Source organism: Sminthopsis crassicaudata, chromosome 1 (genome assembly GCF_048593235.1).
Source record: "Sminthopsis crassicaudata isolate SCR6 chromosome 1, ASM4859323v1, whole genome shotgun sequence".
Lineage (NCBI taxonomy): Eukaryota > Metazoa > Chordata > Mammalia > Dasyuromorphia > Dasyuridae > Sminthopsis > Sminthopsis crassicaudata.
The window spans coordinates 57,494,303-57,521,335 of NC_133617.1; the positions used below are offsets into that span (position 1 = coordinate 57,494,303).

The 27,033-nt window shown below is 48.1% G+C and overlaps 1 protein-coding gene across 1 annotated transcript; it reads left to right on the plus strand.

Annotated features, from left to right (window-relative positions):
• Positions 1–25,801, plus strand: R3HDM4 (R3H domain containing 4). Its single transcript, XM_074272684.1, has 9 exons — positions 1–4; positions 3,000–3,552; positions 12,115–12,260; positions 12,856–12,974; positions 19,252–19,375; positions 19,532–19,617; positions 22,206–22,291; positions 22,629–22,684; positions 24,298–25,801. Exons 1-9 carry the CDS (start codon positions 1–3, stop codon positions 24,399–24,401), a joined length of 1,278 nt encoding a protein of 425 aa, XP_074128785.1. The 3' UTR covers positions 24,402–25,801.
• Positions 25,802–27,033: the final 1,232 nt, after the last annotated feature.

Consider the following 27,033-nt stretch of genomic DNA (forward strand, 5'->3'; position numbering starts at 1 on the left):
ATGGGTGGGTAGAGCTTTTGAGTCTGTTATGTTTGGTCTAGCCTGAGAAAAACCATTTTGGAGATCCCATTCTAACATAGATCCTCCTCAGAGCTCAATACCAGGATCAAATACAATAATTTCTTTGGCTATCCCAAAGAACCAATATAAAAGATGATGTCCTGTGTTGGGAGAGTGATAGGGGGCTGAGGGGATGGGAAGAGGCTAAAAAATGGGATTCAAGCTAACTTAAGGAAGGCCTTGAATGCCAGGCTAAGTTTTGAATACTTTGAGCAGTGGTCCTCAAACTTTTTTAAATAGGGGGCCAGTTCACTGTCCCTCAGACAGTTGGAGGGCCGGACTATAAAACTCACACTCTGTCTCTGTCCCTCAGGCTATTTGCCATAATCCATCAGGCTGCATAAACATCCTCAGCTGGCCACATCTGGCCCTCGGGCTGTAGTTTGAGAACCTCTGCTTTAGAGTTTCTAGCTTGCTTCCCTTGGATTCCTGGCTTCTGCTGAATTCATGCCATGGATCATGTTGATCACTGTTAGGTATAGGACTCCACTGGGCAGAAGGTTTTAAAACTTCCCCTTTTCTCCAGCTCCAAGATTGGCTATGGTCCTTACATGGCAAATCCGATGGGTTTCTAGTGACCATTGCTTCTTCTCAGAAAACTTTCCCCAACTCTTCTAAGCTAAGATCTATGGGAAGGAGAAATGGCCTGCTCAGATTTGCATTCACCAACATTTAGGCAACAAAAAGCAGGTGGTCAAGTCTTTATAAGCTCAGCCATTTCTGTCAAACAACCTTCAAGTAGACTAAGAGAGGTCAGGGTCATCTGACTTTTCTTCCCTTTCTCTTTTTGCTTCTAACTACTCATATATCTGCAAATAAGATCCGTTTAGCACAGCGGTTCTCAAACTCTTGTTCTCAGTATCTTTATACTGTTAAAAAATTATTGAACATTTGTCCAAAAACTTTTTAATTATGTGGATTATATTTTTAGATATTTATCATATTAGAAAAAACTAAATTTGAATTTGTACATCTTCTGAAAGGGTTTCAGAGACCTCTAGGATTCTCTGAACCACACTTTGAGAACTACTGATTTATCAGATTAGCAACAGTAGCAGGATTCTTTACAAAGTGACAGTAAAAAGCACCAAATAATAGAGAAATCTTTAGATCTTGAAGGTATTTTGTACATAATCTGTGGAGGCATACCGGTCAGTACTTTTCTTTTTCTAAAATGCAATTGGGTAGTGTGATGGGTAGAGTGTTGGAATTAGAGCTAGGATCTAATCCTGGGCAAGTAATTTTTAACTTCAGTCTCAATTTCCCTATCTGTAAAATGGGAATACTGATTTAGTTTCTACCAATTACTAAAGTAGCAGTGTTGAGTAGTTAACCTTGGATATTGGCAAACACTACAATTCAGGGCTTGATTTGTTGTTTGTTGATTGTTACTTTAGACTTAAGAAAGTGATGGAGAAAATGTGAATAATGTAGACTAAATTTAAAAGTAGGGGACAGTGGAAAGAATATCAGGAAGGCTGGGTTCAAACTTGACTTCAGATGTGTGATCCTAGGCAAGTCCCAAATGAGGTCACAAAGAGTACAACATGACTGAAACATCTCAACAATGTTTATTTTCTTTATTTTCTTCCTCCCTCCCTCTCTCCCTCCCTCTCTTCCTCCCTTCTTCTCTCCCTTCCTCTCTTCCTCCTTTCCTTCCTCTCTTCCTCCCTCTCTTCCTTCCTCCCTTCTTCCCTCCCTCCCCCTTCTCTCCCTCCCTCCCTCTCTCTTTCTTTCCTTCTTTCTCTCTTTCTTTCTCTTTCTTTCTTTCTTTCTTTCTTTCTTTCTTTCTTTCTTTCTTTCTTTCTTTCTTTCTTTCTTTCTTTCTTTCTTTCTTTCTTTCTTTCTTTCTTTCTTTCTTTCTTTCTTTCTCTCTCTCTTTCTTTCTTTCTTTCTTTCTTTTTCTTTCTTCTTTTTTAGAATCAGTTATTGTAATGCTGGAGAAACTGAGGCAAGATAGAGATTAGAGAGTATTTAATAATTTATTTAAAAGGGAGAGATGTACTGGGACCAAATGGATCCATGGTTTGGTCCCAGGGCTGAATGAGACTATCATCTCCAAGAATCCAGCAAACAATGAGAGTTCTCAATGACCTACAAACACATGGCTCAGACTCAGGGGGTAGACTGAGGCAGGGGCGGAGTCCGGGTGCTGAGAGCCAGAACAGGACTCTGACAGGGTGGGGTGAGAGCCTCCTGGGTAGGGATGACATAATAGGGGGAGGCACCGGGAGATGGAGAGTGGCATCTTGATAAGACGGTATCTGTTATTCTGATAGCTTGGGGGATGGGGAGAGGCATTCTGATATTCTAAAATATAAGATATTTATCCTTATCAAATATTCTGATTACGAGGGAGGGGAGGTTTTGCAGGACAATTATAAACTGAGGCAGAATATTTAGGGAAACTGTGGCAGGGCTGGGTCAGGATAATTAGGGAAACTGAGTCAGGATAATAAAAGAGCACAGTGGCATATTATTAAATATTTACTAACACTTCACTGTGCTAGGTCTTCTCTAAACTTTCCTGATTCCCACAATTGTTTGTGTATTCCCCCTCAAAAATTTATTTCTATTTTGTAGACCCATTGAATTTGGAAGTCTGTGCACATGGATATGTAGGCTCCTATAGTGGATTGTTTTCATTTTTTAGTCTTTGCCCAGTGTCTGTCACACTTGGCAAGTGATTGTTGAATGAGCCTGAATTGAAGCGCGCTCTGCAGCAGGGATTCTCAGCTTCTTGCTGGCCTGGGGCCGCCTTTCCTTTTCCACAGGGATGGAAGGTGTTAGTGCACCTCAGTTTTGACCTCACGGATCTCCCGAAAAGGTCGGCTCGGGTTTGGAGAACCTCTGCTCTCTCCAGATCTGGGCTGGCAGATTCCCGGAGAGCCACCTGGAGCACTCTCCGAGGCTCGGCTGGTCCGCCTCTCCTTTTTCAGGTGAAGAACCTGAGACCCCGGGAGGGACTGGAGTCCAAGGTCACCTGGGTAGAAGGCGCCGAGCCCGTGGCCTAAGCGGGGATGGAGAGGAGGGGATTTGTGGGTATGAGGCTAAGGACCAGCCCGAGTGGGAATGGCCAGCCCCTCCCTGGCCGCCAGCCCGAGGCCCCTCTCTCTTCTCCCTCGCCCCAGTAAAGCGGGGGGAGGAGCGAGCCCCGGGAGCTCCGGGCGTGTCCCCGTCGCCTCCGCCTCTCTCCCAGCCCCGGGCTGGGCGGGGCCGACGGGAGCTGAGCCGCGGCCGCCCCGCTCCCGTCACTTCCTGCCCCGGGGCCGAGGCCGCTTCCCCTTTAAGGGTTGGGGGCTCGGCGGCGGCGGCGGCGGCGGCGCTGCTCGCTATGGTGGTGCTGAAGAGCGTGGAGGGCAGCTCAGCCGAGGCGGCGGCTCCCGGAACCGGGACCCCGGCGGCCGCCCCGGCAGCGGACGGGGGAGGAGGAGCAGGCGGAGGAGGAGCGGCGGCCCCCCCAGGAGCGCCGCCCGGCGGGGAGCCCTACCTGTGAGCGCCGGGGCCCAGGCCCCACCGAGCCCACCCCACCCTACCCGCGCTATGCCCGGCTCCGACCCGGAAAGGGGCTTAGGGAGGTCCCTCTGAAAGGAGTGCGTTAACGATGGGCTGACTCGGGTCTTCTCTGACCCCGAGATCGAGCCTTAGCAGGCTCTGGTCCTTTCTTGTCTCACTGATTTGAGTCATTAATCACAGGCTGGTTGGGATTCCCTCTTACCCCGGGATCGAGTCCTTTCCGCAGCTGATCTAAGAATTTAACTACTGGCTGGCTGGGACCCCTCGGACCAGGATTTACCTTTGGTGTACCTCGGATTCTCTAGCCCTACCTTTTCTTCCCCCCTCCTCCCAATTTGCTTCCTGACTTCTGGCTTTTAGGAACCCCCCCAACCCCACTCTTGCTCTGGTCCTCCCTGACCCTCTTAACTCTCGTTTTTTCTCCATCTGTCTCAAGTAATGGACTACATTAGGACTTACCCTCAAGCTAACTCTGGACCCCACAGATCATCCTGGAATCTCCTTTGTTTGTTTCTGGCCCTCCTAGGACTGACTTGGCCTTCCTAGGACACTTTCCCCTAGCTCTGGTCCCATCTGGTCCTCTGGTCTAAGATTTACCATCAGCTCGGCTCTTCCTCCCTCTAACACTGAATTTCCCCTATGTGACTGTTGGTCTTTCTTACATTACTCAGGTATTTACTCTTTGGGTAAATAAATATCCTTCCTCTAATTTGGGCATGCACCTGCCACCACCCTTCCTCAGCTCAGTCGGAACCCAAGCAGGCAGGGACCCAGGGGTCTGTTTCCCTCAGCCCCGCCCCCTCCCCCTTTCTGAGGATGAGGAAGGAAGGTCCTGCTCCTGTACCAACTTCTTCCTCTCTCTTCAATCTTTCCCTTTCACTCAGCCTACTCACACTTAACCCTGCTTCCTTCCTCCTAAACCCTTCTACCTTCTGGGATCTCCATGTTTCTAATCTAACTTTTTTCATCCATTCATGGCTAAAGTAGTGAGTCATGGGAGACCAGGGCTAGGGGGAAAGGATGGGAGAAGGGTAGAACATGGAAAGTCCCAGGCCCGGAACCCTTAGAATGTAGAACATACGATATCAGAGTTGGAAGGAGCCTTTGATAGAATGTAAAGCCCAGAAGTTCTCTTCATTTTTTGTCTGTCTTGATATTCACTCTGTTATGGTCTTTGAACTTTCTCAGTCTTTAAATGCATAAGATTTTAAAGGACACTGATTATATTTGAAATGTGCTTGCTGGACTAAAATATAGTGATCAAAAGTTGCTTTTTTGTTTTGTTTTTTTTAAAGTGCTTAGATCCCTGGTCTAGTTTGCAGTTGAGGATACTGAGACCCAGAGAATGGAAGGGGATTTTGTCCAAGGTCTAATAGGTGTATCTGGCTACTTTGGGGGATTTTAGTTTATAAACATGATTGAAAGTCTTGGGCCTCTGGGCTATTTCCTCCTGAGGTTTTTGTGGGAAAGGTGGAGTGTGTCAGCAGTGAGCCTGGCTTCCTGATAGTGGGGAGCTGAGAGTAGAGAGAGGGACTTGGGGTAGAGAATGTAGGGGTATCTTAAGGTTGACTGATTTGGCCCTAAGGACTTGTGTTAAAATACTCCCTGTAAAGTGGGGGGCATGGGGTGTGGGGGAGTCGTGGGGGAGTCTTGGGTGAGCAGCGTTGATCTTGATCTTGAATGAGTCAGGATTTCCTCATTGCTCATCTGTACATTGGGCCAGGCAGTCTTTGTAAGGGGTTTGGAATCCAAAAGGAGTCTATGTGTGTGTTTGCGGGTCAGAGAGAGTTTGATTTCTGGTCAGACTTGACTTTGAAAGAGCCTGGACACAGCTACTGTGCATTGGGTCTGGGTAGAGATTGATTTCTGGGAAATAAACATCACCAGACTTTGCTTCTGCAGGGTCCCTGATAAGCTCCTTACTTCCAAGGCTGTGTTGTGAAGAAGCTACGGTTAAGTTAGCCAAAAGCCAGGAGCCCCCTCCTTCCACTCTACTTTGGCTGCTGTCCAGTGCTGGGCAGGCGAATTATCCTTCTGTCCTTTAATTACCTTTCTGTATATATCTCTGTTCCCAAAGCTAATTGTTTGTCTGGGTCCCTGCCCTTCTACAATTCTTGTTCTTGCTTCTGACTTGTGGGCTCAGCCCTTTGGCTAAAGGACTGAGAGCTTTTGGAAATAAAGTGTAAACAGAGTTTCTGAAGTGACTAATTGTATTTAACCAGCTTCCTGGCAACAGCCTGGAGCAGTCTCTTTTCTCTGGGCTCAGGATGTGCCAAGTTTTTACCTCCTGGAAAAAGTTTTCCTTGTTGATAACAGGACTGGGAGTCCTAACTCTTCTATTTAATGTGTCTTAATGGGCAGAGGTCACTTCTAGTGTCATCTTTTGAGAGCTGGAAAAGACTGCTCAGATCATCCATCCTCCCCTCACCCACTTCTCCCCTTTTTTAGTCAATAAGGAAACTGAAGCACCAAAAGGTCGATTTGACTTACTCTATTTATTTGGTCATAAACAACATAAATGGGAATCTAATTCAGATTTTCTCTCTCAGACAAGGGCTTCTTCCCCTGCCTGGTATGGCTGGAAACTTCCAATGATTCCATCTCAGGTCTCTGTTTGTTGATTGCCTAATAAAGGGATGGGAATGAAGAATTGCTATGGGGAACAGCAAGCTGGGTTTCCAAGAGAACTGAGGCTAAAGTCTTCAGATCCGGAATTTTAGTGTGGTTTCCTTCTGGGATCATGAACCAGTCTCAAACCTCCAGAGCTAGAAGACCAAGTTAGAGCAGAAAAGTCATTATGTCTGTTTTTGTTTGTGGTGGTAGTAGTGAACATATGTGTGGGTCTAGAAAGCTCTGCTTTCTGGAGATTATGTTTACCTTTTAGGTCCTCAAACCTTATCTGATGGATTTTCTCCTCCCCACTTTTCTCTCAGTCTATCTAGACTGCACAAGTCTAGAGCCTGTGTTAGGGAGCTTTTTAGAGGCGTCTTTACTGGTGGCCCATTGGATAAAACCCTGGACTTTAAGTCAGGAAGACTAGATTCTTATTAATTGTGAGATCCTGGGCGGATCTCTTAAGCTTTATTTGCCTCATTTTCCTTATCTGTAAAATTACAATAATAATAGCTCCTAACTCCCAGGTTTGTAAGGATCAAATTGTAAAGTTCAAAGTGCATCACCTTCATCTTCATCATCACCATTATCATTCCTGGGCCCTGAAGCTCTGCTAGGGTCCTTTACATAAGGGCCTCTAAGTTCATTATAACAGATATATTAATTAGGAATCTTTTGGATGTAGAATTCTCTGTTGTTCCTATAGATTCATTCAGTGTTTAAATAACACACACTCTGCCCTTAGGGAGCCACAGTCTTGGAGGAAAAAATACACAGAACACTAATCACTAGGATACATAACAAATCAAGATACTTTGAGCAAGCCTCCGAAATTAGTGAGATTTCTGGACTAGAGGAGGAAGCTATTCTATGAAATAGCCTGAGCAAGGCCCAAAGTTAGGAAAGCTCAGGGTTGGGAGATGGGGCACAATCCAATATGGCGGTGCCCCAGGAGGGAAATCATTGGAAAGGAGGGAGGCAGCTTTTTATTTTGAAGGGTCTTGAATGCTAGGCAGAGGAGTTTGACTTTGATGCAGCAGGGAGCCATGGAAGGGGTTTTGAGTAGAGTCGGTTGGCATTTATTGAGAACCTACTATGTGCTAGGCAAAGTGCTAAGGCTTGGGGATGGAAAGACAGTCCCTACTTTCAACAGTCTCTCATAGATTAAGGGGAGACAACAGGCCAACAACTATATATGGACAAGCTGTAGAGATAAGAAAGCTAAGGCAAGAGTCTTGGGGTTCTCCTTAAGAGAACTGGAATTAGGCAAGGAGCTAAAGAAAGAGACAGGAAGGGGTAATGGGAAAACCAGAGAGTTTTCTCAGGGCTCAGAGAGCAGCCAGATGAAGGCCATGGTGATGAAAGAGGCTGGGGCAAGGAGTGAGAGGAGGAAGCTGATGAGGCTGAGAGGTGTGTACATAAATGGAATGATGGACTGGACCATAGGGAAGCTTGACACCCTTCCCCCATCCTTTCTTTATTGTTTGTTTAACTCTTGGCTAATTCACTGACCTTTTTAAAGCTCAGCTTTCCCATTTTTATAGTGTCCCAAAAGTCATAAGGTAATCTTAAGCTTTAAGAGCTTAAAATTTTAAACTTTAATACCTTAAAATTGTACCATCCCCAAGAATTTTGGGATGCCCCATTTATATTCAAGTCTAAATCTGTGAATTCCTCAATTTGGGTAATTCCCATGTGAGGAAACTCCATCTTCCAGTAAAGGCTGACATCATCTCTGCAATCTATAATCCTTGTGAATTTCCTGAAGTAAAGACAGGTTAAATGACTTACTCATTCACTCATTTGGCATGTGTCAGATATGGGATTTGAATTCAGGAGCAGCTTCCTGTGGAGCTAAGTGGTAAAGTCTGAAGTCAGGAAGATCTGAGTTCAAATGCTGCCTCGGATACTAGCTGGATGACGCTGGGCAAATCCTGAAATTTCTCATTGATTCAGTTTCATCTGCAAAAATGGGGATAATGATAGCTCTTGTCTTTCAGGATCATTTTGAGGACAAATGAGATGATTTTCATAAAATGTGCTTAGTACAGTGCCTGGCACATAGCTTGTTATTATTCAGTCTTTGTGATCTCGCATGGTGTTTCATTTCCTTCTCCAGCTCATTTTACACTGGGGAAACTGAAGCAAACAGGGTTAAGTGACTTGCTAGTGTAGTCAGTAAAATAATCAGTTCTTCCTGACTCTAGGCCCCTCTTCAGAATAATGGTTTTAAATGCATTTTAAAAGTATATAAACTAAGGCAGGTAGATGGTGCAGCCCTGAAGTCAGGAGGACCTGCGTTCAAATGTGACCTCTGACACTTAACACTTCCTACCTATATGGGCCTGGGCAAGTCACTTAACTCCAATTGCCTGGGGTGGTGGTGGCAGGGAGAAAGAAAGAAAGAAAAAAAAAAAGTACTTCAGATTGCAAAGGAAATAAATTTTATAGAAATGCAGGAATTGAAAATTTTTTTTCTTTTAGTTCTTGGATCACATGTTAGGATCTCTGAGCTGACAATTTAGCCTTCCTAATTCTAAATCTAGCTTTCTGTCTCCCTCCTGATTTATTTAGTCCAGGCCCTCATCTTATAGGTGGGGAAAATGAGGCCTAGAGTTAAAAAATTTGCCCAAGATCCCATGGGGAGTGTCATGATTAGGTTTGAACTTAAGTCCAACCATCTCCAAATCTAGGGCTCTTTCTATTCCATTAAGATTTCCAAAGTCAGATGGGACCCCCAGGGGCTTGGTTGTCAAGCCTGGATAAGGACCTTCCTCTCCTGGTGTCCAGCCTAGGTTCCTCTCGGCCTCCCATGGAGCTTTTCCTGGGCCCTGGGCAATGCTCTGAGCCTCCCAAGGCCCTTGGAATGATGATGGTTTGGTATACACACTTATTGGCCTCCAGCCTTTGGGGGCAGTGGGTTCTGCCCCCCCCCCCCTTGGAGAGAACCCGACTTGTTTACAGCTGAAGGATCTTGCTCTCTTCCGTCTTCCCCAGCCCCACTGGGACTCTTGGGGTGATTCAGCTCCTTTTATCTCTCTAGCTCAGGGTAGTTGTGGCTTGGATACCTTCCAGCTAGCTGGAGCCAGGGAAATGCCAGGGGGCCTTAATAGGGTGATGTTATGATGTCTTGAGGCCCATCCAAATGGAAATTTATTATTAGCATTTAAAAAGTGATTTCCTCGGGGCAACTAGAGGATGGACCTGGACTTGGAATCCAGAGGACCTCAGTTCAGATTCAGCCTCAGATCCTTAACACTTCTTAGCTGTGTGACCCTGGGCAAGTCATTTAACCCCAACTGCCTAGCCAAAAAAAAATTATTAATAACAATAAAAGAATTGTCTTAAAAAAAAAAAAAGAAAGTGATTTCCTCTGGCAAGAAGCATTTCAAGACAAATACTGAAGGCACTGTCCCTTCTCCTCTTAGAGAGGAGGAAAGGGGACTTCTGCAGGGCCACACAATTAGTAAGCTGGGTTTCTTTGGACTTCATATGCTCTGATAGTTCTCTTAGTAAAGGGCCTAAGGAATGGGAGTATGGTCGTTAATAATCGAGATTTAAAATAATAAAGCATTATGTTCTTAGCAAGTCACGTGGACACAGACATTAGGTGCCATGGCCAAGATCACAGGATCTTGTGGAGATTAAGTGACTTTTCCAGTCCAGTAAGTGTCTGAGACTGGATTTGCACTCAGTCCTTGATTCTTTTCATTGTATCTCTTGCTGTTCTTGTTCTTTAAGGGTGGTCTTTTCTCCACCACTTGCATTTATCAGAGCCTAGGAAACCTAGATGGTCAGAGCTGGGAGGGCTCTCAGAACATAAAATGTCAGATGGGGAAACTGAGGAGGAAGTGATTCCATCCCAGAGCAACACTGTGTCAGTTAAAAATCTTTCCACTGGCTTTCCTGTCATTTCCCCTGTGCCTAGTCTGTGAGATTTAATCTTGGGTCAGCGAGCCTTGGAGAACCAGCCAGTTGAGACACAGGTGATGAGCAGCTCTCCAGCTCTCAGAGACAGTGACAGGCCCATTGTGCTTCTCTCGGACCCTAGTCCTGGGAATGGGTCAGCTCGCCCCTCTTGGGGACCAGGCCCAGGGTGGAAGACACGGGCAAAATTGGGGAGTGAGACTGAACAGTTACTGGTGTTCCTCATTTATAAGACTGGGAAATCCTTAGCTTCTTCCTCACTCTATTTCTTCCTTAGAAGTAGGGAAATAGAATGTTGGCTTGAATACCCCATTTTCCAACAAATCTAGGTTAGAGATCATTCCAAATGAGAAGGCCTTGGAGGCATTGAATGTCACAGCCAGCCAGGAGGATCCTTCCTAGGAGAATCTTTAGAACTCAGAATGTTGTTCCCAGGAAGGCCTCAGAACCTAGAATGTCCTAGAACTGCTGGGGGGTCCGAAGAACCCAGAATGTCCTCCCCAAGGGGGCCCTCAGAACTCAGAATGTCCTTCCTAGGAGAGTCCTTGGGGATCACCCCCCTCATTTTACAGATGGGGAAACTGGCCCAGTGAAAAGTGAATGGTCTAAGGCTGCACAATTGGACTAGGCCTTGTACCCAGCTCTCCTGGCAACCTGAGCTGGATTCTCTGCACTACCCTGTCCCCATATGTTTCCTCATTCACCAGTCCTGGGTATCTGGTTTTCTCCCAGAATGGCATTTCTTTAAAAGAAATTTCAGTTACATTTTCTCCTTCAGTCTGGGCCTTTGGAGGAGGGGGCGAGGAGAGGAGCCTTGTGTTCATACATGTGCCTCCCCAGGGCCCAGCCCGCTTTCCCCTTTAATCTCCTCCATTAGCCTGGCCCCCAACCGTCTCAGAATGGGCCCTGGGCCTCCCCCCCACTGGGCTTCCTCTGAGCTGTCTTCTGGGAGCCCAGGAGGCCTCTGCCTGCCCTGGATGGTAATATATTGGAGTAATTAAGACAATTTAATCAGCTGAATGGCAGGATTTAGCTCTGAAGGCCTCTCAGAGATAGCCCCAGGGGGTTCAGTGGCTAAAGTGACAGAGCAACAGATTGATTGGGCCACCCTGTCCTTCTCCTCCCCCCTGGTCCAGGGTCTCACCCAGGACTCAGAAGGGATGGGCCCTCCCGGACTTAGTAAGGGGGTAACCAAGTGGCACAGGGAGCAGAACACAGGCTCTGGAGTCAGGAGGACTTGAGTTTAAATCCAGCCATAGCAAGTACTTACTTGAGCACTTTAGGTGAGTCACTTAACCCTGATTGCCTCAGAAAACAAAAACAAAAACACTTTTGGGGAGGGTCTGCCAAACATCTCAAGTCTTCAAAGGTCCTCGGAACCATAGATTCATAAATGTGAATTTAAGAGCTGGAAGAGGCCCATCTGGCTCCATCTGAAGCATTTATTAAGCACCTACTGTGTGCTGTATACCAAGTGGTACACAACAAAATAAACTTCTCAACCAAAACCATAAGGAACCAATCCCTCCTCTCAAGGAGTTTGCATTATGGTGATTATTTTTTCTGAGGAAATTGGGATTAAGTGACTTGCCCAGAGTCATACAGCTAGGAAGTGTTGAGTATCGGAGACTAGATTTGAACTCAGGTCCTCCTGACTTCAGAGCTCTATCCGCTGCAACAGCTGCCCCTGCATTATTTCTTTCAAATTTATTTTTATTCCGAACTTAACAAATCTCTTATTGTAGGAAACCTCAGGGACAAGGTCCTTGACAAAATCGAACCTCGAAGTGTCCAAGCAGACTTGGGAGCCGCACCCTTTCCCATCTCACATGGCTTCTCCCCGAGCCAGGCCTTTCCCCCTCATCTCCCATCATGCTCCTAGCCTCTTGCCCCAGTGTCTCCCCACCTCTGGTTCCTCCAGGGGCCGCTACCTTTGTCTGGCATCCAGGCCAGGTTGGGGGGGGGAGGAGAACCTCTTGACTATTTCTGCTCCCACAGACACTACCACTCCAACCTCCCAAGCTCGAGGGCCAAGCGTCTCACCCCTGCCAAGCGGAAGCAGTATTTCATCAACCAGGCGGTGAGAAACTCGGACCTCACACCCAGGGCCAAGGGTCGAAAGAGGCTGCAGCAGTTGGAGAATAGTGAGTGGGACCTCGGTGGGGCTGGGGCAGCTATCGGGGCTCCCAGAGTAGGCAGGGGATTTCTTTCTGGGCATGAGGAGGAAGGGAAGATGGAGGGTTCTCCCCAACCCTTCCCCCTCCACCCTGCTCTTCACAGGCTGATTCCCATCAGGATCCTGGAGCAGACCATGGAGGCTGGGGGTGGGATTTCCTTCTCAGAAGTCTGCCAGAGTCATCGGAGCATCCAGATCAGCCCGAGTTCCTCCCTTGTTTTTCCCTCTCCCTCTTCCCTCTTTCCCCTCAGGTCTGGTCTCATGTAATCTGAAAGATCCCTAGTGTGGGACATGGGAGAAGGCACTGGCTTTGGTGTCCAATCCTGACTCTGTGACTTAGTTCTCCAAACGATCATGAGAACGCTACCCTTCTCTGGGAGTTGTTCCCATCAGAGGGTTTGGGTCAGAGGGTCTCTTTGGGGTCTCCCCTCTGACCCTAGTGACCCTTCCAGCAGTTCATGTGGGCCCTAACTTGCTGACCTAAAGGTAGCTGAGAAACTCAAGGATGGATAGTCTGGGGGTTTTGTTTGTTTTTAATCTCAAAGGGCTCTCTCCTTTGACAGGTCACTATTTGATGACGCTTATGGAGAGGATTGAATGCTCCCCTGATGATGGAGACCTGGCCCTCCCTGCCACTCCCAGCATCTTTGCCAAAGCCTGCAGCAATGACACCTACATCGAGGTAGGAGGCCCCTAGTGTCCTTGTCCCTACCCCCCAGGACTTGACCCTTATACAGGGGTCCGAGCATCTTGGAATACGGCTTGCTTTACCTTCATGGTCCAGCAGCATCCTGAGAGAGCCTGGGTTGTCTTTCATGTCTGAGCCTCAATTTTCCACATCTATAAAATAGGTCTAATAATTCTTGTCACTGGCTACCTCAGAGTTTCTGGGAGACAGAGTATCTTCAATGTTTATTATCATCTGGTAAGAGGACTGGCTGGATTCCTGGGGGCTGGTGGATCCCTGAGTTAAGCCAGTCTCTGGCCCTGCAAAATGGGGATAGAGTTACTTTGCCTGTTGGAAGGCTGTTGGCCTCTTGAAATCCTTTTTAGCACCGACAGTTATGATTCAAGTTCTCCCCATCTACTCTGAAGGGTTTCCCTGCCCTCAGCCCCTAGTATCCTCCTGCCTTGGGTCAGCAGAGGACCTAAGGGCTGTCTCTGTAGCCTGGGGATGCACAAATAATCTGGCCAAGTTTAGCCCCAGAATAGAAATTGCCATGGGGGCGAGTGGGGGAGGGACGGCCCCGGTAGCTGCTTCTGAGGGCTCCAACGTGCATGACGGAGTGGGGGTTAAAGGAAAGCTGAGACCCATGCAATCCGATCAGGAGTCAAGGTCAGTAACACTGGCCCAGAACCCACTTCTGCCTGACCTCTCCACCTTGGAGCTGGAAGAAGGAATCTGAGCTCGGGGCCAGCTGGGGAAGTACAGACTTGGGCTCCTGGAGGAGCACACAAGCCCAGAGCCTCTGTGAGGGCTCCCTGGGAATCCCCAGGGTCAGGGTTCTTAACCCCGGGTCCAGGTATCTAGTGGGATTTCAGAAGGTCCATAGATGGGAAAATCGCCTCTGTGTTTTCACTCACTCCTGACTGAATTTGAGAATATAGGTAACAAACGTGACTCCGGAGAAGCCCAGTGCCCTGCTGGGGGAGGGGGTGTGACACTGATGAGACTAAGCCCACCCCAGTCTAAGGAGCTGGGATCCTTGTCCCCTGTGGGCTCTTGGCCTTCCCCTGCCCTACTCCCACCTTCAGCTTGCTTGTTTACACATCCCCTCTTCTAAGTCTTTTTGCAATATCCCATTGCCCTCCCTGACTCTTTCTCAGCAGTCTTGGCCAATAACCTGTTTTGTGGTCTGTGAGGTGGGGCAATAGTGCCTCTGAGGAAAGGACGGATGATCCTTGGAGGGGAGGGGGTCCCTTCCTGGTAGGGGTTGAGCTAGATGGCCTCTGGGCTTTTCCCCAATTCTGAGATTCTGAGAGTTCACAGAGGAGCTTAAATATAAAAACCTGAGTCTTCATTGCTAGAACCATAGACTGTATTGTGGAGAAGGCCTTAGTGTGACAGGCCCCAAAGAGCCCAGAACCCAGAATGGCAGCCTGAAGGGATCCTAACAGATCTAGACTGAAGACATCTTGGCTGATCCTCCGATGGGTAAACTGAGGCCCCAGGTTAACTTCTCCCAAGGTCACACAAGTAAATAGGCGCTGAGAGGTCCAAAGATCCATATTGTCCCTGGTCCTTTTTAAAAAACTGGATGAGAAGAGAACTGGGACCCAGAAGAGAGAGGCAAGCTATTGAGGTTACAGTGCCCTGCGGGAGGGCCCAGATCTGGTTCCATGTCATTGGCAGAGGGAACCCCTTCTACGGGGCAGGTCTACATTTGAACCCAGGCCTTCCCCTGATGGCTCAGAGGCTGACTCTCCTGCTGGGAGAGTGGAGGATCTAAAGCTAGTGGTTTTTTTCTCCTTTCCAAGGGAGTGGAGGTCAGCTCTCAGTAGCACCCTCCTTATCTGCTATTGACACCCTCCTTATCTGTTGCCTTCTTCTCAGCTCATTAGATAATCGCTGTCCTGAGCTGTCCCGAGAGGACAGAAAGCTTAGAACTCATTTCTTTGTTGTTATCTTTCATTATCATTTTATTATCATTGTTATTATTATGGTCTGGGTTGGGCTTGGAGGCAGGATCCCAGGGAATGATTTCTTGGCTCCTGTACTTACTAGCTGTGTGATCCTGGTCAAGTCCCTTTTTTCCTTCTCAGTTTCCTCTTCTGTAAAATGAGTATAATCATACTTGGTGCCTCTCACAAGGAAAGGACCTTTTGTTTTTTCCTGTTATTTATGGTCCAGACCCAGGATGTCATCAGTGTGGGGGAACTCTGGGGATGTTTCTTCTTATTTGGGGGAAGATGCTTAACCTCTGTCTGGTGCTGAAAAAAGGGGGCAATGAGAGCACCTACTTCTCAGGCTGTGGGGGGGGGTGTCCGATGAGATCACACGTAAAGTGCTTAAATAGTAATTATTATTTCAGTAATTTTAAGTTATTCCCAATAAGGAAACTTCCTCTACCAGTTCAGATCTGCCTCTGCTCTGCAATTAGTCTGACAGAATGGCCTCACTAGTTGCTGACTTGCCCAGGGTCTCACAGCCACCTTGTGTCAAAGGCAGGATTAGAATGCAGGCCTTCCTGACTCTCTCCAGTAATGCTATACTGCATTGAAGTCCATTTCTTCCCATCTTGTTTGAATGGACTTTTTCCAAAAATATTTTGTTTTCCAGTTACATGGAAAACAATTTTTTCATTTGTTTTTAAAACTTTAAGTTCAAACAAGATGGGAAGAAATGGGCTTTAAGTTCCAAATTCTCTCCCTTTCTTCCCTCCCCCATGCCCAACCCCCATTGAGAAGGCACGAGTGACAGTTTCTATGTTTTTCAATTGAATTCAGATAGGAATGGGGATACAACACATTGTCATGAGTCTTTTATAGTTATTGTTCTACAAAAACTGCCTTTTCTAAGTTGAATAAGAACATTGGGATGGAAGCTAACCTTCTGATTTGTGAGGATCTTTTCACAAAATCATAATCCTTCAAACCCACCCACAGCTCAGCCTTGAGGTTCATAGAAAAGGTCCCTACCCATTTTCTTGTTAGGTAACCATCTGCTGGGGTTTAGCCTTGTCCAAGTAGGGAGCTGGCCCCACCTCCATTATTAGCCAGATCTGAGTGGGTGCAGACTGGAGGCTTTCTTTCTTTCTTACTTTTTTTTTTTTTAATTTTTTTTTTTATTTTAATAGTTTTTATTTACCAGATATATGCATGGGTAATTTTATAACATTGACAATTGCCAAACCTTTTGTTCTAATTTTTCCCCTCCTCCCCCTCCCCCAGATGGCAGGTTGACCAATACATGTTAAATATGATAGAGTATAAATTAAATACAATATGTGTATACATATCCATATGGTTATTTTGCTGTACAAAAAGAATCGGAGTTTCAAACAGTGTACAATTAGCCTGTGAAGGAAATAGAAAATGCAGGCAGACAAAAATAGAGGGATTGGGAATTCTATGTAGTGGTTCATAGTCATCTCCCAGAGTTCTTTCTCTGGGTGTAGCTGGTTCAGTTCATTACTGCTCTGTTGGAACTGATTTGGTTCATCTCATTGTTGAAGAGGGTCACGTCCATCAGAATACATCCTCATACAGTACTGTTGTTGAAGTGTATAATGATCTCCTAGTTACTTAGCATCAGCTCATGTCAGTCTCTCCAGGTCTCTCTGTTTTCCTCCTGCTGGTCATTTCTTACAAAACAATAATATTCCATAACCTTCATATACCACAACTTATTCAGCCCTTCTCCAACTGATGGGCATCCCCTCAGTTTCCAGTTTCTAGCCACTACAAAAAGAGCTGCCACAAACATTTTGGCACATACAGGTCCCTTTCCCCTCTTTAGTATTTTTTGGGGATATAAGCCCAGTAGTAGTACTGCTGGGTCAAAGGGTATTCGCAGTTTGATGACTTTTTGAGCATAGTTCCAAATTGCTGGAGGCTTTCTTTGCTGGTCAATGCTTAGACTTGGAAATGGCTGGTGAGATCCTTCTTATAATATCCCATAGCTCCCTCCCCTCCATTCCCCCGCCCCCGCAAAAGTTCTTTCCTTTTGCAGAATACGTAGTGGCGAGAAGTAGCTACTTCTGTGATAAAGTCTCTTGTGCTGTGTCTTTGTTTCTCTCGCCTCCCATCCTTCCTGCTCCACTGAGCCTCAATTAGCCCTGGCTTTCAAATGGGAACTTGTATGGTGGAGAATCGACAACTGCCAGATCGTGGGAGGCTGGAGGCAGATGACAACTCTAATCTCTTCCCTTTAAACAGATGAGTTTCTGGCTAAGGGCACAGGCAGCTTATCTCCAAGAAGGCCCTGCAGAGGAAACATGGACATTGCCTCTAGGTCATCTTCATGGCCAGACACAAATGCAGTGGTATTTGGGATGTCAAAAATTGTGTTGACTCTTTTGGGTCAAAGAGCTGGGGCCTAATCCCACCTCTGACCTGGATGACCTTTTGGCATATCATTTCCCCCACTGGACCTCAGCTTCCTCATCTGGAAAATGAGGGTGTTGAACTACTTCCGAGAGGTCTTGGTGGGGTGGGTAGAATAGTGGCTCTGGACCAGGAGCCTTGAATTGGGATTTGACCCAGTGCTGTCTCCGATCTGCTACACACCCAGCCCTTTACCTGTTCCAAGAAGAGAGCACCCGTCACCTGGCTCTGGTCCCTGAAAGTTGCCTTCTTCCAAGGAGGCAGGCCCAGGAGCTGTGGATGTAGAGAGCCTTTGTTGGGGGCCCTAATGATAGGCTAGGAGGGAATGGTCCCCCTCTCCTTTGCCTGCCAAAGGTTGCCCAGGGGAGGACACTGGTGACCTAGAGGATCTGTCCAAGGAAATCAGGATTTTAGCCCCCAAAATAAAAAAACTAAAGAGGAAAGGGATCTGTGGTCTAGTATTTTATGGGTTGCATAGAACAGGAGACTTCTGTCTCGCTCCCCCAGGGCAGAATCAGGAGAGGGGTCTCTGGAGGTTTGAAGAAAGGCAGATAGGGCTGATAGAAAGGAAACTTTCTATCAAAATGAGAGCTCATCTCACAGTGCAATGGGAACAAATGATTTCCTGGAGGACCCCAAGGTCTGTCACTAGTGCCTGCTACCTCAGTGACCTCAGGCATGTCACTCTCCTGGGTCTCCCTTGACCAATGAGGGGATTGGACTTAGATGACCTTTCCAGACCATATATTCCTTCCTTCCTTTCTTTCTTTCTTTCTTTCTTTCTTTCTTTCTTTCTTTCTTTCTTTCTTTCTTTCTTTCTTTCTTTCTTTCTTTCTTTCTTTCTTTCTTTCTTTCTTCCTTCCTTCCTTCCTTCCTTCCTTCCTTCCTTCCTTCCTTCCTTCCTTCCTTCCTTCCTTCCTTCCTTCCTTCCTTCCTTCCTTCCTTCCTTCCTTCCTTCCTTCCTTCCTTCCTTCCTTCCTTCCTTCCTTCCTTCCTTCCTTCCTTCCTTCCTTCCTTCCTTCCTTCCTTCCTTCCTTCCTTTCTTCCTTCCTTCCTTCCTTCCTTCTTCTTTTTTTAATTAAAGCTTTTTGTTTTCAAAGCATATGCATAGATAATTTTTCAATATTGACCCTTGCAAAATCTTGTGTTTCAGATTTCCCCCCTTCCCCCTATTCCCTCTTGTAGATGGCAAGTAATCCAATATATGTTAAACGTTAAAAATATATGTTAAATCCAATATATGTATACACATTTGTACAATTATTGTGTTCTGCAAGAAAATCAGATCAAAAAGGAAAAAAGTGAGAAAGAAAACAAAATGCAAGCAAACAATAACAAAAAGAATGAAAATACTATGTTGTGAACTACATTCAGTTCCCATAGTCCTCTCTCTGGGTGCAGATGGCTCCCTTCATCACAAGACCATTAGAAGGGCCTGAATCATCTCATTGTTAAAAAAGAGCCACATTTATCAGAATTGATCATCATATAGTCTTGTTGCCAGGACAGATTTAGGTCTGGAAGGGCCCTTAGAGGTCATTTCATCCCTTCCCCCACTTTGCCCAGAGGCCCAGAGATGCCAAATGAGTTACCCATACTGGTGGCAGCCCACATCTGAATGAGACTAGACATCTTTCCATGGCAGCTCTCTACCTTCCCCACCCTTGCCTCCCTGCTCTGGCCCTGGAAGTTTTCAAGGAAGCCGAATGTCAGGACAACCTCTTGTCCAGAGGGTTGGACCAGGTACCCAGGCTGAAGATCTTGGGGGGATCCTGTCCTCTCCGGCCTGGATGCCTTGTTCCTCCACCATGGGTGGCAGAGGTTTTATGGGAAGGACACAGCTCCTTTCAGCTAAGGCCCCTGGAATTAATTTAGGCATTTTCTCCTGCCGCCCACCCTCTCTATTTTTGCAGATCTGGAGTGATTTTATGAATCGGTCTGGGGAGGAGCAAGAGCGGGTGCTCTTGTACCTGGAGGAAGAAGCTACAAAAAAGCAGAAAAGGAAGGTCCCAGCTAAGAATGAAGATAATCGGAAAGGTGTTGTGAAGTCTCACTAGGGCAGGGCTCTGGATACAGGTGTTCAGGGGAGGGACATGAGAAGAGCCTTTGGGAATGGGGGCCCCTGGGACTGGGCAAGGGGAGACAAGCCTTTGGGAGAACCATTTAGCTTAGCTCTGTTCTATTGCTTTCCAGAAGATCCATCTTACACCGCCCAGGCCTGCTTCCAGAGGATTAACCGTCGCCTGAGGAGCACCCTGAAGCGGGGCAGAATCCCCATGGTGAGTGATGATGACTTAGGTCATGAAAGCCTAGACTGTCCAAGCTGGAAGGGCCCCTGGAACATACAGTGCTGGAGGAGGGAGGGCCACTGGAATGGCTGAGCTAGGTTAAACATTGTTAGGATATCAGGGCTGGGAAGGTCCTCTATCTGGTGTTCCCTGCAGCACCTGGTGTGCAAAAAGGGTTTAAGAAAAGTTCTTTGGAAGCAGGGAGGTAGTGCAGTGGATAGAGTGCTGGAGCTGGAGTCCAGAAGAGCTGAGGTCAGATCCTGCCTCGGATATTTACTTACTTTGTGACCCTAACTGTCTGACACTCACACATTCTCTCTCTCTCTCTCTCTCTGTCTCTGTCTCTGTCTCTCTTTCTCTCTCTCTCTGTCTCTCTCTGTCTCTCTCTCTGTCTCTCTCTCTGTCTCTCTCTGTCTCTGTCTCTCTGTCTCTGTCTCTCTCTCTGTCTCTCTCTCTCTCTGTCTCTGTCTCTCTCTCTCTGTCTCTCTCTCTCTCTGTCTCTCTCTCTGTCTCTCTCTGCTCTGTCTCTGTCTCTCTCTCTCTGTCTCTCTCTCTGTCTCTCTCTGTCTCTGTCTCTCTCTCTCTGTCTCTCTCTCTCTCTGTCTCTGTCTCTCTCTCTCTGTCTCTCTCTCTGTCTCTCTCTGTCTCTCTCTGTCTCTCTCTCTCTCTCTCTGTCTCTGTCTCTCTCTGTCTCTGTCTCTCTCTCTGTCTGTCTCTCTCTCTCTCTGTCTCTGTCTCTCTCTGTCTCTCTCTCTGTCTCTCTCTGTCTCTCTCTTTCTCTTTCTCTCCTTTCATTCTCGCTATTTCTCTTTCTTTTTCTCTATTTCTTTCTCTCTCTTGATATCTATCTAGCTATCTATCTAGAATAGGAATAACAAGGGCACCTGCCTTAAGTAATTAGGATGAAATTGCTTGAATCCTAATCCCATCTTTTGTTTGAGATCCTTTTCTGATCTTATTATTTCCTGATTGGTAAAAAGAAGTCGTGGAAGGGGTGGCGAGGTGGTATAGCAGCTGGAGTCAGGAAAACTCCTTTTTTGAATTCAAATGTGGGTTCAGACACTAGCTATTGTTTGCCTCAGTTTTCCTCATCTGTAAAATGAGCCGGAGAAGGAACAATTCTAGTATCTTTCCCCCCAAAAAACCCCAAATAGGGTATTAGAGATTCAGATGTTAAACAACACAAAAGAGGGCCTCCCATTTTGTTCTGTGTTCTAAGGCCTTTCCTGTCCCCACCGCTGATATGATTCCCTGCACCTCCCTCCAAGGGGCAAGCAGAGGTCTCTTGTGTTTTTCCTTCCCTTTTTTTAGATGGCTTTAGCCTCAGTGCAGGTGATTTTGTGCGTAGAAGGGTCTGGTGGCTGCTGTTTTCCTCCCCTTCCACGTGTATATGGCTCCAGCTATGCGGATGTCACCCGCCTCCCATGGTTAGGTCACTGTGACCGGCACCAGCTCGAAGGAGGGGTTAAGGAACCTCTTAGCACAAGGCCTGGCAATTGGACTGCGCCGTTTGTGTGTCCCTGAGTCTTTGTCTTCCGCCAGGGCTGACATCCGAGAGGTCAGAGGAGAGGCCCTTGTGCCCCCTGCCTGGCACCTGACACTTGGCAGTCCCTCCCATTTACATAACTCCCAACTTGCCAAGGCTTTTTGTCTTTTGGTTCTTAGACTTCCCACTAAGCCATAAGATTATAATAATCTGATCTACAAAGGATCTTTGGATAGTTTTTTTTTTTTAAACATAAAAATTACTTTATTTTCATTACAGCTGTGTACAAGTAAGAAACTTCAAATCTGCTTTCATTGTACATTTTAGCTGGTCATAAGTTAACACACAAACAAGTTCTGTTGTCTTCATTATGTAGGAAGGAGGGAAACAAACATTTATCAAGCACCTACTATATGTTAGGCTTTGTGGCAAACATCTTTACATTTGATTAGGATATTCTTTAACCCAGCTCCCTCATTTTAAGGAGGGAGATACTGAGGCATACGGGAGAAGGGACCTGGAGGAAAGGGCTTGATCTCAGGCCACTTGCCTCCAAATCTAGCGTTCCTTCCAGCTACATCTGGCAGTGGGAGAGCTAGGCTCCCCCTTTTGCAACTGAGGAAACTGAGGCTCCACTGGAGAGTAGACTGATGGCAGAGCCTCATGCCCTTTGTCAGGTATGGCGCTAAGTCTTCGGACGCTCAGTGTCCAGGGCAGCTACTGTTTCTCAGGGTACAGGCATCGGGGCATTCAGAGCTCCTGTGAGTTTTGTGGCCGTTTTAGTTAGTCCATAAGCATTTATCTTGGAGAGGGGCTCCTTAATCAGAGAGGATTTGGTCTGGATAGCCCCTGTGGTATATTCCAGCATGGAGGTTCTGGATTCTGGGGTGTGCTTGGAAGAGAAGAGTGGGAGGGGTGTGGGGCAACTGCTTTAACAGGGGTCGCAGGAAGGAGATGACATTCTCTAGTTCTCCCCTCCCTGTGGGGAGGGGCAGTGACATGGGGAAGCTCTGCCCCTCCCAAAGGAGGTCCAGATTGGGCTTCCCCACCACCCTTGTCCTGACTGATGGGGTCTCATCCCTCTCTCTCCAAGGACACACTAGAGGGTCTGGAAGGAAAGCTCCTGAGGTTTTTCTCGGTCACCCCTCGATCTGTCTACACAGCCATGATGGATAGCAGGTGAGCCTCCAGCCCTCTCCCAAGATGTGGCTAGAGACCAGCTCCCTACTCTCCCCACCCCCAATCTATTCTCCTTGGCCTGATTTCCCCTTTCTCTTTTGGGCCAAGGCCAGAGTGACTTCTCCCTTGGGAGGCAGGGGGACGGGTGGGTTCTGGTTGGCCCCAGGTTCCCCCAGGCAGGGATTTATGGGGTGGGGATGCTGAGTTTCTCCCCAGGCAGAGATTGGGCCTTTTCTGAATACACTTTGGTGACTTTGATTCTATCCAGGACTGGTGGGCAGGAGAGCCCAGTTCTCTGTCCCCACTCTTGCCAACCCTTTGTTGTTCTTCCTCCTAGCTTTGAGAGGCTCTTGCTTCATGCCCTCTGCCAGTACATGGACCTGGTCTCTGCCAGTGAGTGCTTTCTGTGGACTTTGTTCTGCCCCATATCTGCCCTGCATCGACTTATGGGAAACCCTTAGGAGTCTAGAGACCCTCAGGCTTTACCGGTCTGCTCCCTGAAGGAAATAAAACCTCTAAGGCTTCATCCCCATCTGGGCCAAGAAATGGAGGGCCAGAGAGGGGGAGCAACATCCCACAGATAGATAGTGGCAGCTGGATCAGAATCAACTCATGTATCTGTTTCCTGGCTCTTACTAGCTTGGATGTTCCATGGAAACAGCACAAGGAAGACCACCGAGTCTGAGGCTGGGGGCTGCAGCCCCCAGGCCTGGATTTGGATAATTGAAGCCTTTTGGAAGGGGGGGACTGGAGAGGGCTGACTGGGGGCCACAAGGGAGCACTCAGGCCCTGCTTATTCTTTAGCTTAATGAAGCTGCACTCATTAAAGGGCTTAAGTGTTCTCTCTAATGGCCTGGAGGGGAAATTAGGGGGCAGAAGGCACTTAGCCTCCTGGAGGAGTAGGGGCCATGCACATAGACCAGCTGTGTTCAGTGGGGCTCTCTTTTCTCCTGAGTAACCAAGGAGCAGGCTGTCATGGCAACCAGACATAGGGAAGCTGTCTCTATGACTACGGGATGGGTAGATAGAAGAAGGAGGGGTGAGGGGGATTCTAGCTCTTGCAGTAAGGGGGGGTGGTCTGTCTGTTAGGCTCAGCCTGGAGGATCTGAGTCAGGGTGGAGGAGGGGAAGATCTGCCTTAAATGAGTCAGACAGCATGGTCCAGAAGGGAGAGCCCCAGGTTCTCTGCACTTTAACCTTGGTCAAGTTATTCAATCTGTTTTGTTCCTCAGTTCACCAGTCTGTAAAATGAAGCAGTTGGGTGAGGTGATCTAGATTCCTCCCAACTCTCGTATTCCTTATTCTAAGACAGCCCTGATCTGTAAACAGTTCCTCTCTTGTCCATTATTTGCAGGCTGATAGTTGAATCGAGATCACTGGTCTAGAAGCCAGACTTACAGGGGAAAATGAGCAGTCCCTTTCTTCCCAGACCTTGGATTGGACTGGGATGGGCTAAGCACTAGCTACAGCATATAATCATAGAGAAGTAGACTACAGAACAGGGAGTGAAGAAGGCAAGACCTGGCAGAGAATTCTAGGAATATTTGAGGAGGGAGAAGAGGGTGGGGAGAGAGTAGAGGAGGAAGGGAGTGCATTCTGAGTATGGCACCTGGAAAAGAAGGGGGGCTTCTGAGAAGCTGGTTTGCTAGGAATAAGAAGAGAATTATACAGGCAGAAAGCTATTCTTATAACCTTGGGAGGGCCGTTTCTCTTTCTCTATTGTCCAGAGGGGGAGCACAGTTGGGGTGAGCTACTGTTTCTGGAGATATCCCAACTGAAGTTACATGAACTCTTGTAAGATGTTGCTTGGGGGATTCATGTATATTATGGACAATGAGACGAGAGGAGGATTGAGGACCCCTTTCCTCTGTAATTCTTGAGTCTTAGAATCCTCAGAATTCTGAGAATCCCAGGACAGAACCCTGGATCTCCCCATTCTGTGCCCCTGTTAGTGATTGCTCAGGCTGTTTCTAATTCTCTGTGTCCCTTTGTGTCCCTTTCTGGAAGGTTCCGACTTTGAGGGTAGACGGCAGATGAAGGTGAGCAACAAACACACCGACTTCTTGCCTCCGGAGCAGCTTCTGTCTGCCTACCTCGAGCAGAGGAGCTGATGGCGCCCTCCTCCTTCCTCCCCAGGGGCCAGGATGCGCCTCCTCTTACCTTCCTCCCTTGGGGTGGGGGATGGGAAGAGGCTTCTTGACCCCTGGGCAGCATGGTCCCAGATTTGTTGATTATCATTGTTATCATGGTTTTTTTAATCCACCCAACTCTGCCTGGCCCACTTTGCTTAGATCTGGGGTTCGCTTCTGGTGTTTTAATTTACGAGGTACTTCAGAAGTCCTGATTTTTTTTGTATGTGTGTGGTTTCCCCGACCTGAAAGTCTCTCATTCCTCTTCCCTGGCCCCTTCAATCCTTCAGGCTTTTTGCTTTGGAAAGGGGATCCCTGAAAGATTCCCGGGGTGCTTCCCCCTCGGACCTTTCAGAGGAGCTCTGGCACTCCCTCCAGTCTAAGCCTCTCGGATGTTTACTGTGACGGGGGTCAGGCTGGGGCTGGGGTTGTCCATCGAGCAGGGGAGAGTTCAGGGAGTGAGCTGCCCCTCCCGGAGCAGTGCCCCAGAGGGAAGCAGACTGGCAGGCGGGATTTTATCATTATTATCACATTTTTTAAGATTTTTTTTTTTCTTTTGAGGAAGGGTCGGGGCGGGTGTAGGAGTGGGTCTATTTTGGTCTAAAAAGAAACCAAATTTGAGTTAGATTCTCTTTAGGATCGAGCTCTTCTCCAATGATCAATTTGTGTAGTTAGAGATGTCTGCGCTGCCCCTTCCCACCCTCTCCATCCCCCTAGCCATGAGCCGTCCCCAGGCCGGTCTGAGAGTCCGGTCCAGCCCCGAAGGAAGATGGCTGTCCTGTGACTTGATGTGGCCAGCAGGCTGGGGGTGCTTTCATACTGCCCATACTAGGACCATAGTTTTTCTACAGTGTGTGTGTTGTGTGTATGTGTGTGTGTGTGCGCGCCCCCATTCCCCCCCCATCCCCGCAGAAGGGCAGCTCCATCCTTCATCTCCTAGAGAATGAATTAAGAAACCACATATAGTAACTCTGAGCCCCGCCTTTAGGGGGCGTGTTTGGTTTTTAAATTGTACGTGTGTTCCTGTGGTGCCTTTTTGCAGACTTGCTTGTTGTCACTTGCTCAGAGGGTGAAGCTGCAGGCCCTGGCCTCTCCTCGCTCTGGGCCTGGCCCCGCAGCCGCTCTCCCGGGAAGCTGTTTTTCAGCCAGGGCCCCAGGGCCCGGCGCTTGGCGATCCTGGGGGGCCTCTTGTGCCCACACCCTTACAGTTGGGCCTCCTCTCCCCCTCCCCCACCTTGGTCCCAGCGGCGGATCAGCCGCAGGGGCCGGGCCGGAGGGTTGGGCCCAGACGGGCCTAGAAGACCAAGAGGGAGAAGGCGGGGGCCGCTGGCTATCGCTCGGCTTTGGGGAAGGCGGGTGTAATAAATTCCTGGTGCTCTGTACTCAGCCCTGTCTGCGTGCTCTGTTTTCCCTTTGGGGCCTCGGGAGAGGGACGGGCACCGTGGGGGAGGGGCGCTGGCAGCCCCTGGAGGGACACGGGACCGGCCTCCGGATTCTCAATGGAAAACTGGTGGGAAAAGTGAGAAGTCGGATGCCGCTGTGTGGGACGTCCTCCTTTATTTGCCAGCGTTAGTCCCTCAGTTTGACTCTCTGCCTTGGAGAGGGAAGGACCCGTTCTAGGAAACAGACAAGCCACTTCCCCAGACTCGCCTCAGTTTCCCTGTAACCCACATAAACCGCCTCCGTCCTACGCTGCGGCGAGGGCAGGGCCCCTGTAAGCGTCTCGGTCCGGAACTTTCCCCCGGCTGAGGGACGGCTGGGTTCGCTGGCAGGGTCTGGGCCCGAATTTTAAGAAGCAACCTAGACTAGCAGGAGGGGAACCACCGGAAGGGAATGACCAGGATGGGGGCGTGTCCGGGGAGGAGGGGATTAGATGAAGTCCTGGGGAGGTTGGGCTTGGAGAGAAACACCAGGCCCCAGAGCAGTTTCCCCAAGGCGTCAGTTTCCTGCCAACTGGCGAAGATCACAGAGATCACTTCACCTCCTTCACAGCATCTCCCGGCCCTTTTCCTACCCGAAGATGCAAGCACTGATGCTAGAGCCGGGCTTCCTCCCCCCAAAGGCAGGGAGGCAGAGCTCTCCTTGCCCCCCCCCCCCCCACCTCAGGTCTTACACCTCAGGCCCAATACCTACCTTTTTCCTCTTAGGCCTCGCCCCACAATTGACAGCTACGCCTCCTACCCTTACTCTCATCCCTGGTCCCGCCCTTCCCGTCTGGCTTTTATTTTCAGGCCCCGCCCCATCACTCGTTCAGTCAGCGATGCATTCTAGGCCCCGCCCCCGCTCCTGGCACTCCCGCCTCCTCTCCTTCTGGGGTACTCCAGGACCCGCCCCCCAGCGGCCCTTTCAAGCTCCCTTTCCCTCCCATCTGGTCCACTCAGCGCAGAGGTCCCTGGGATAGAGGAGGCTCTCTCTTCGCCAATCAAGTTAGAAGGGCCTTCGGTTCAGGCGTCGTATGTTAATCATGCAAACATTCAGCAGCCCCTACGGTCTCACTCAAAGGAAAATTTATTAGAGAACAAGAATTCTAAGATTTTACATCAGAAAATCGTAATAATTCATAAAATGATATAATGTAAAAGAAAATCAGAATGAAGTGGTGCAAACCAAGGTT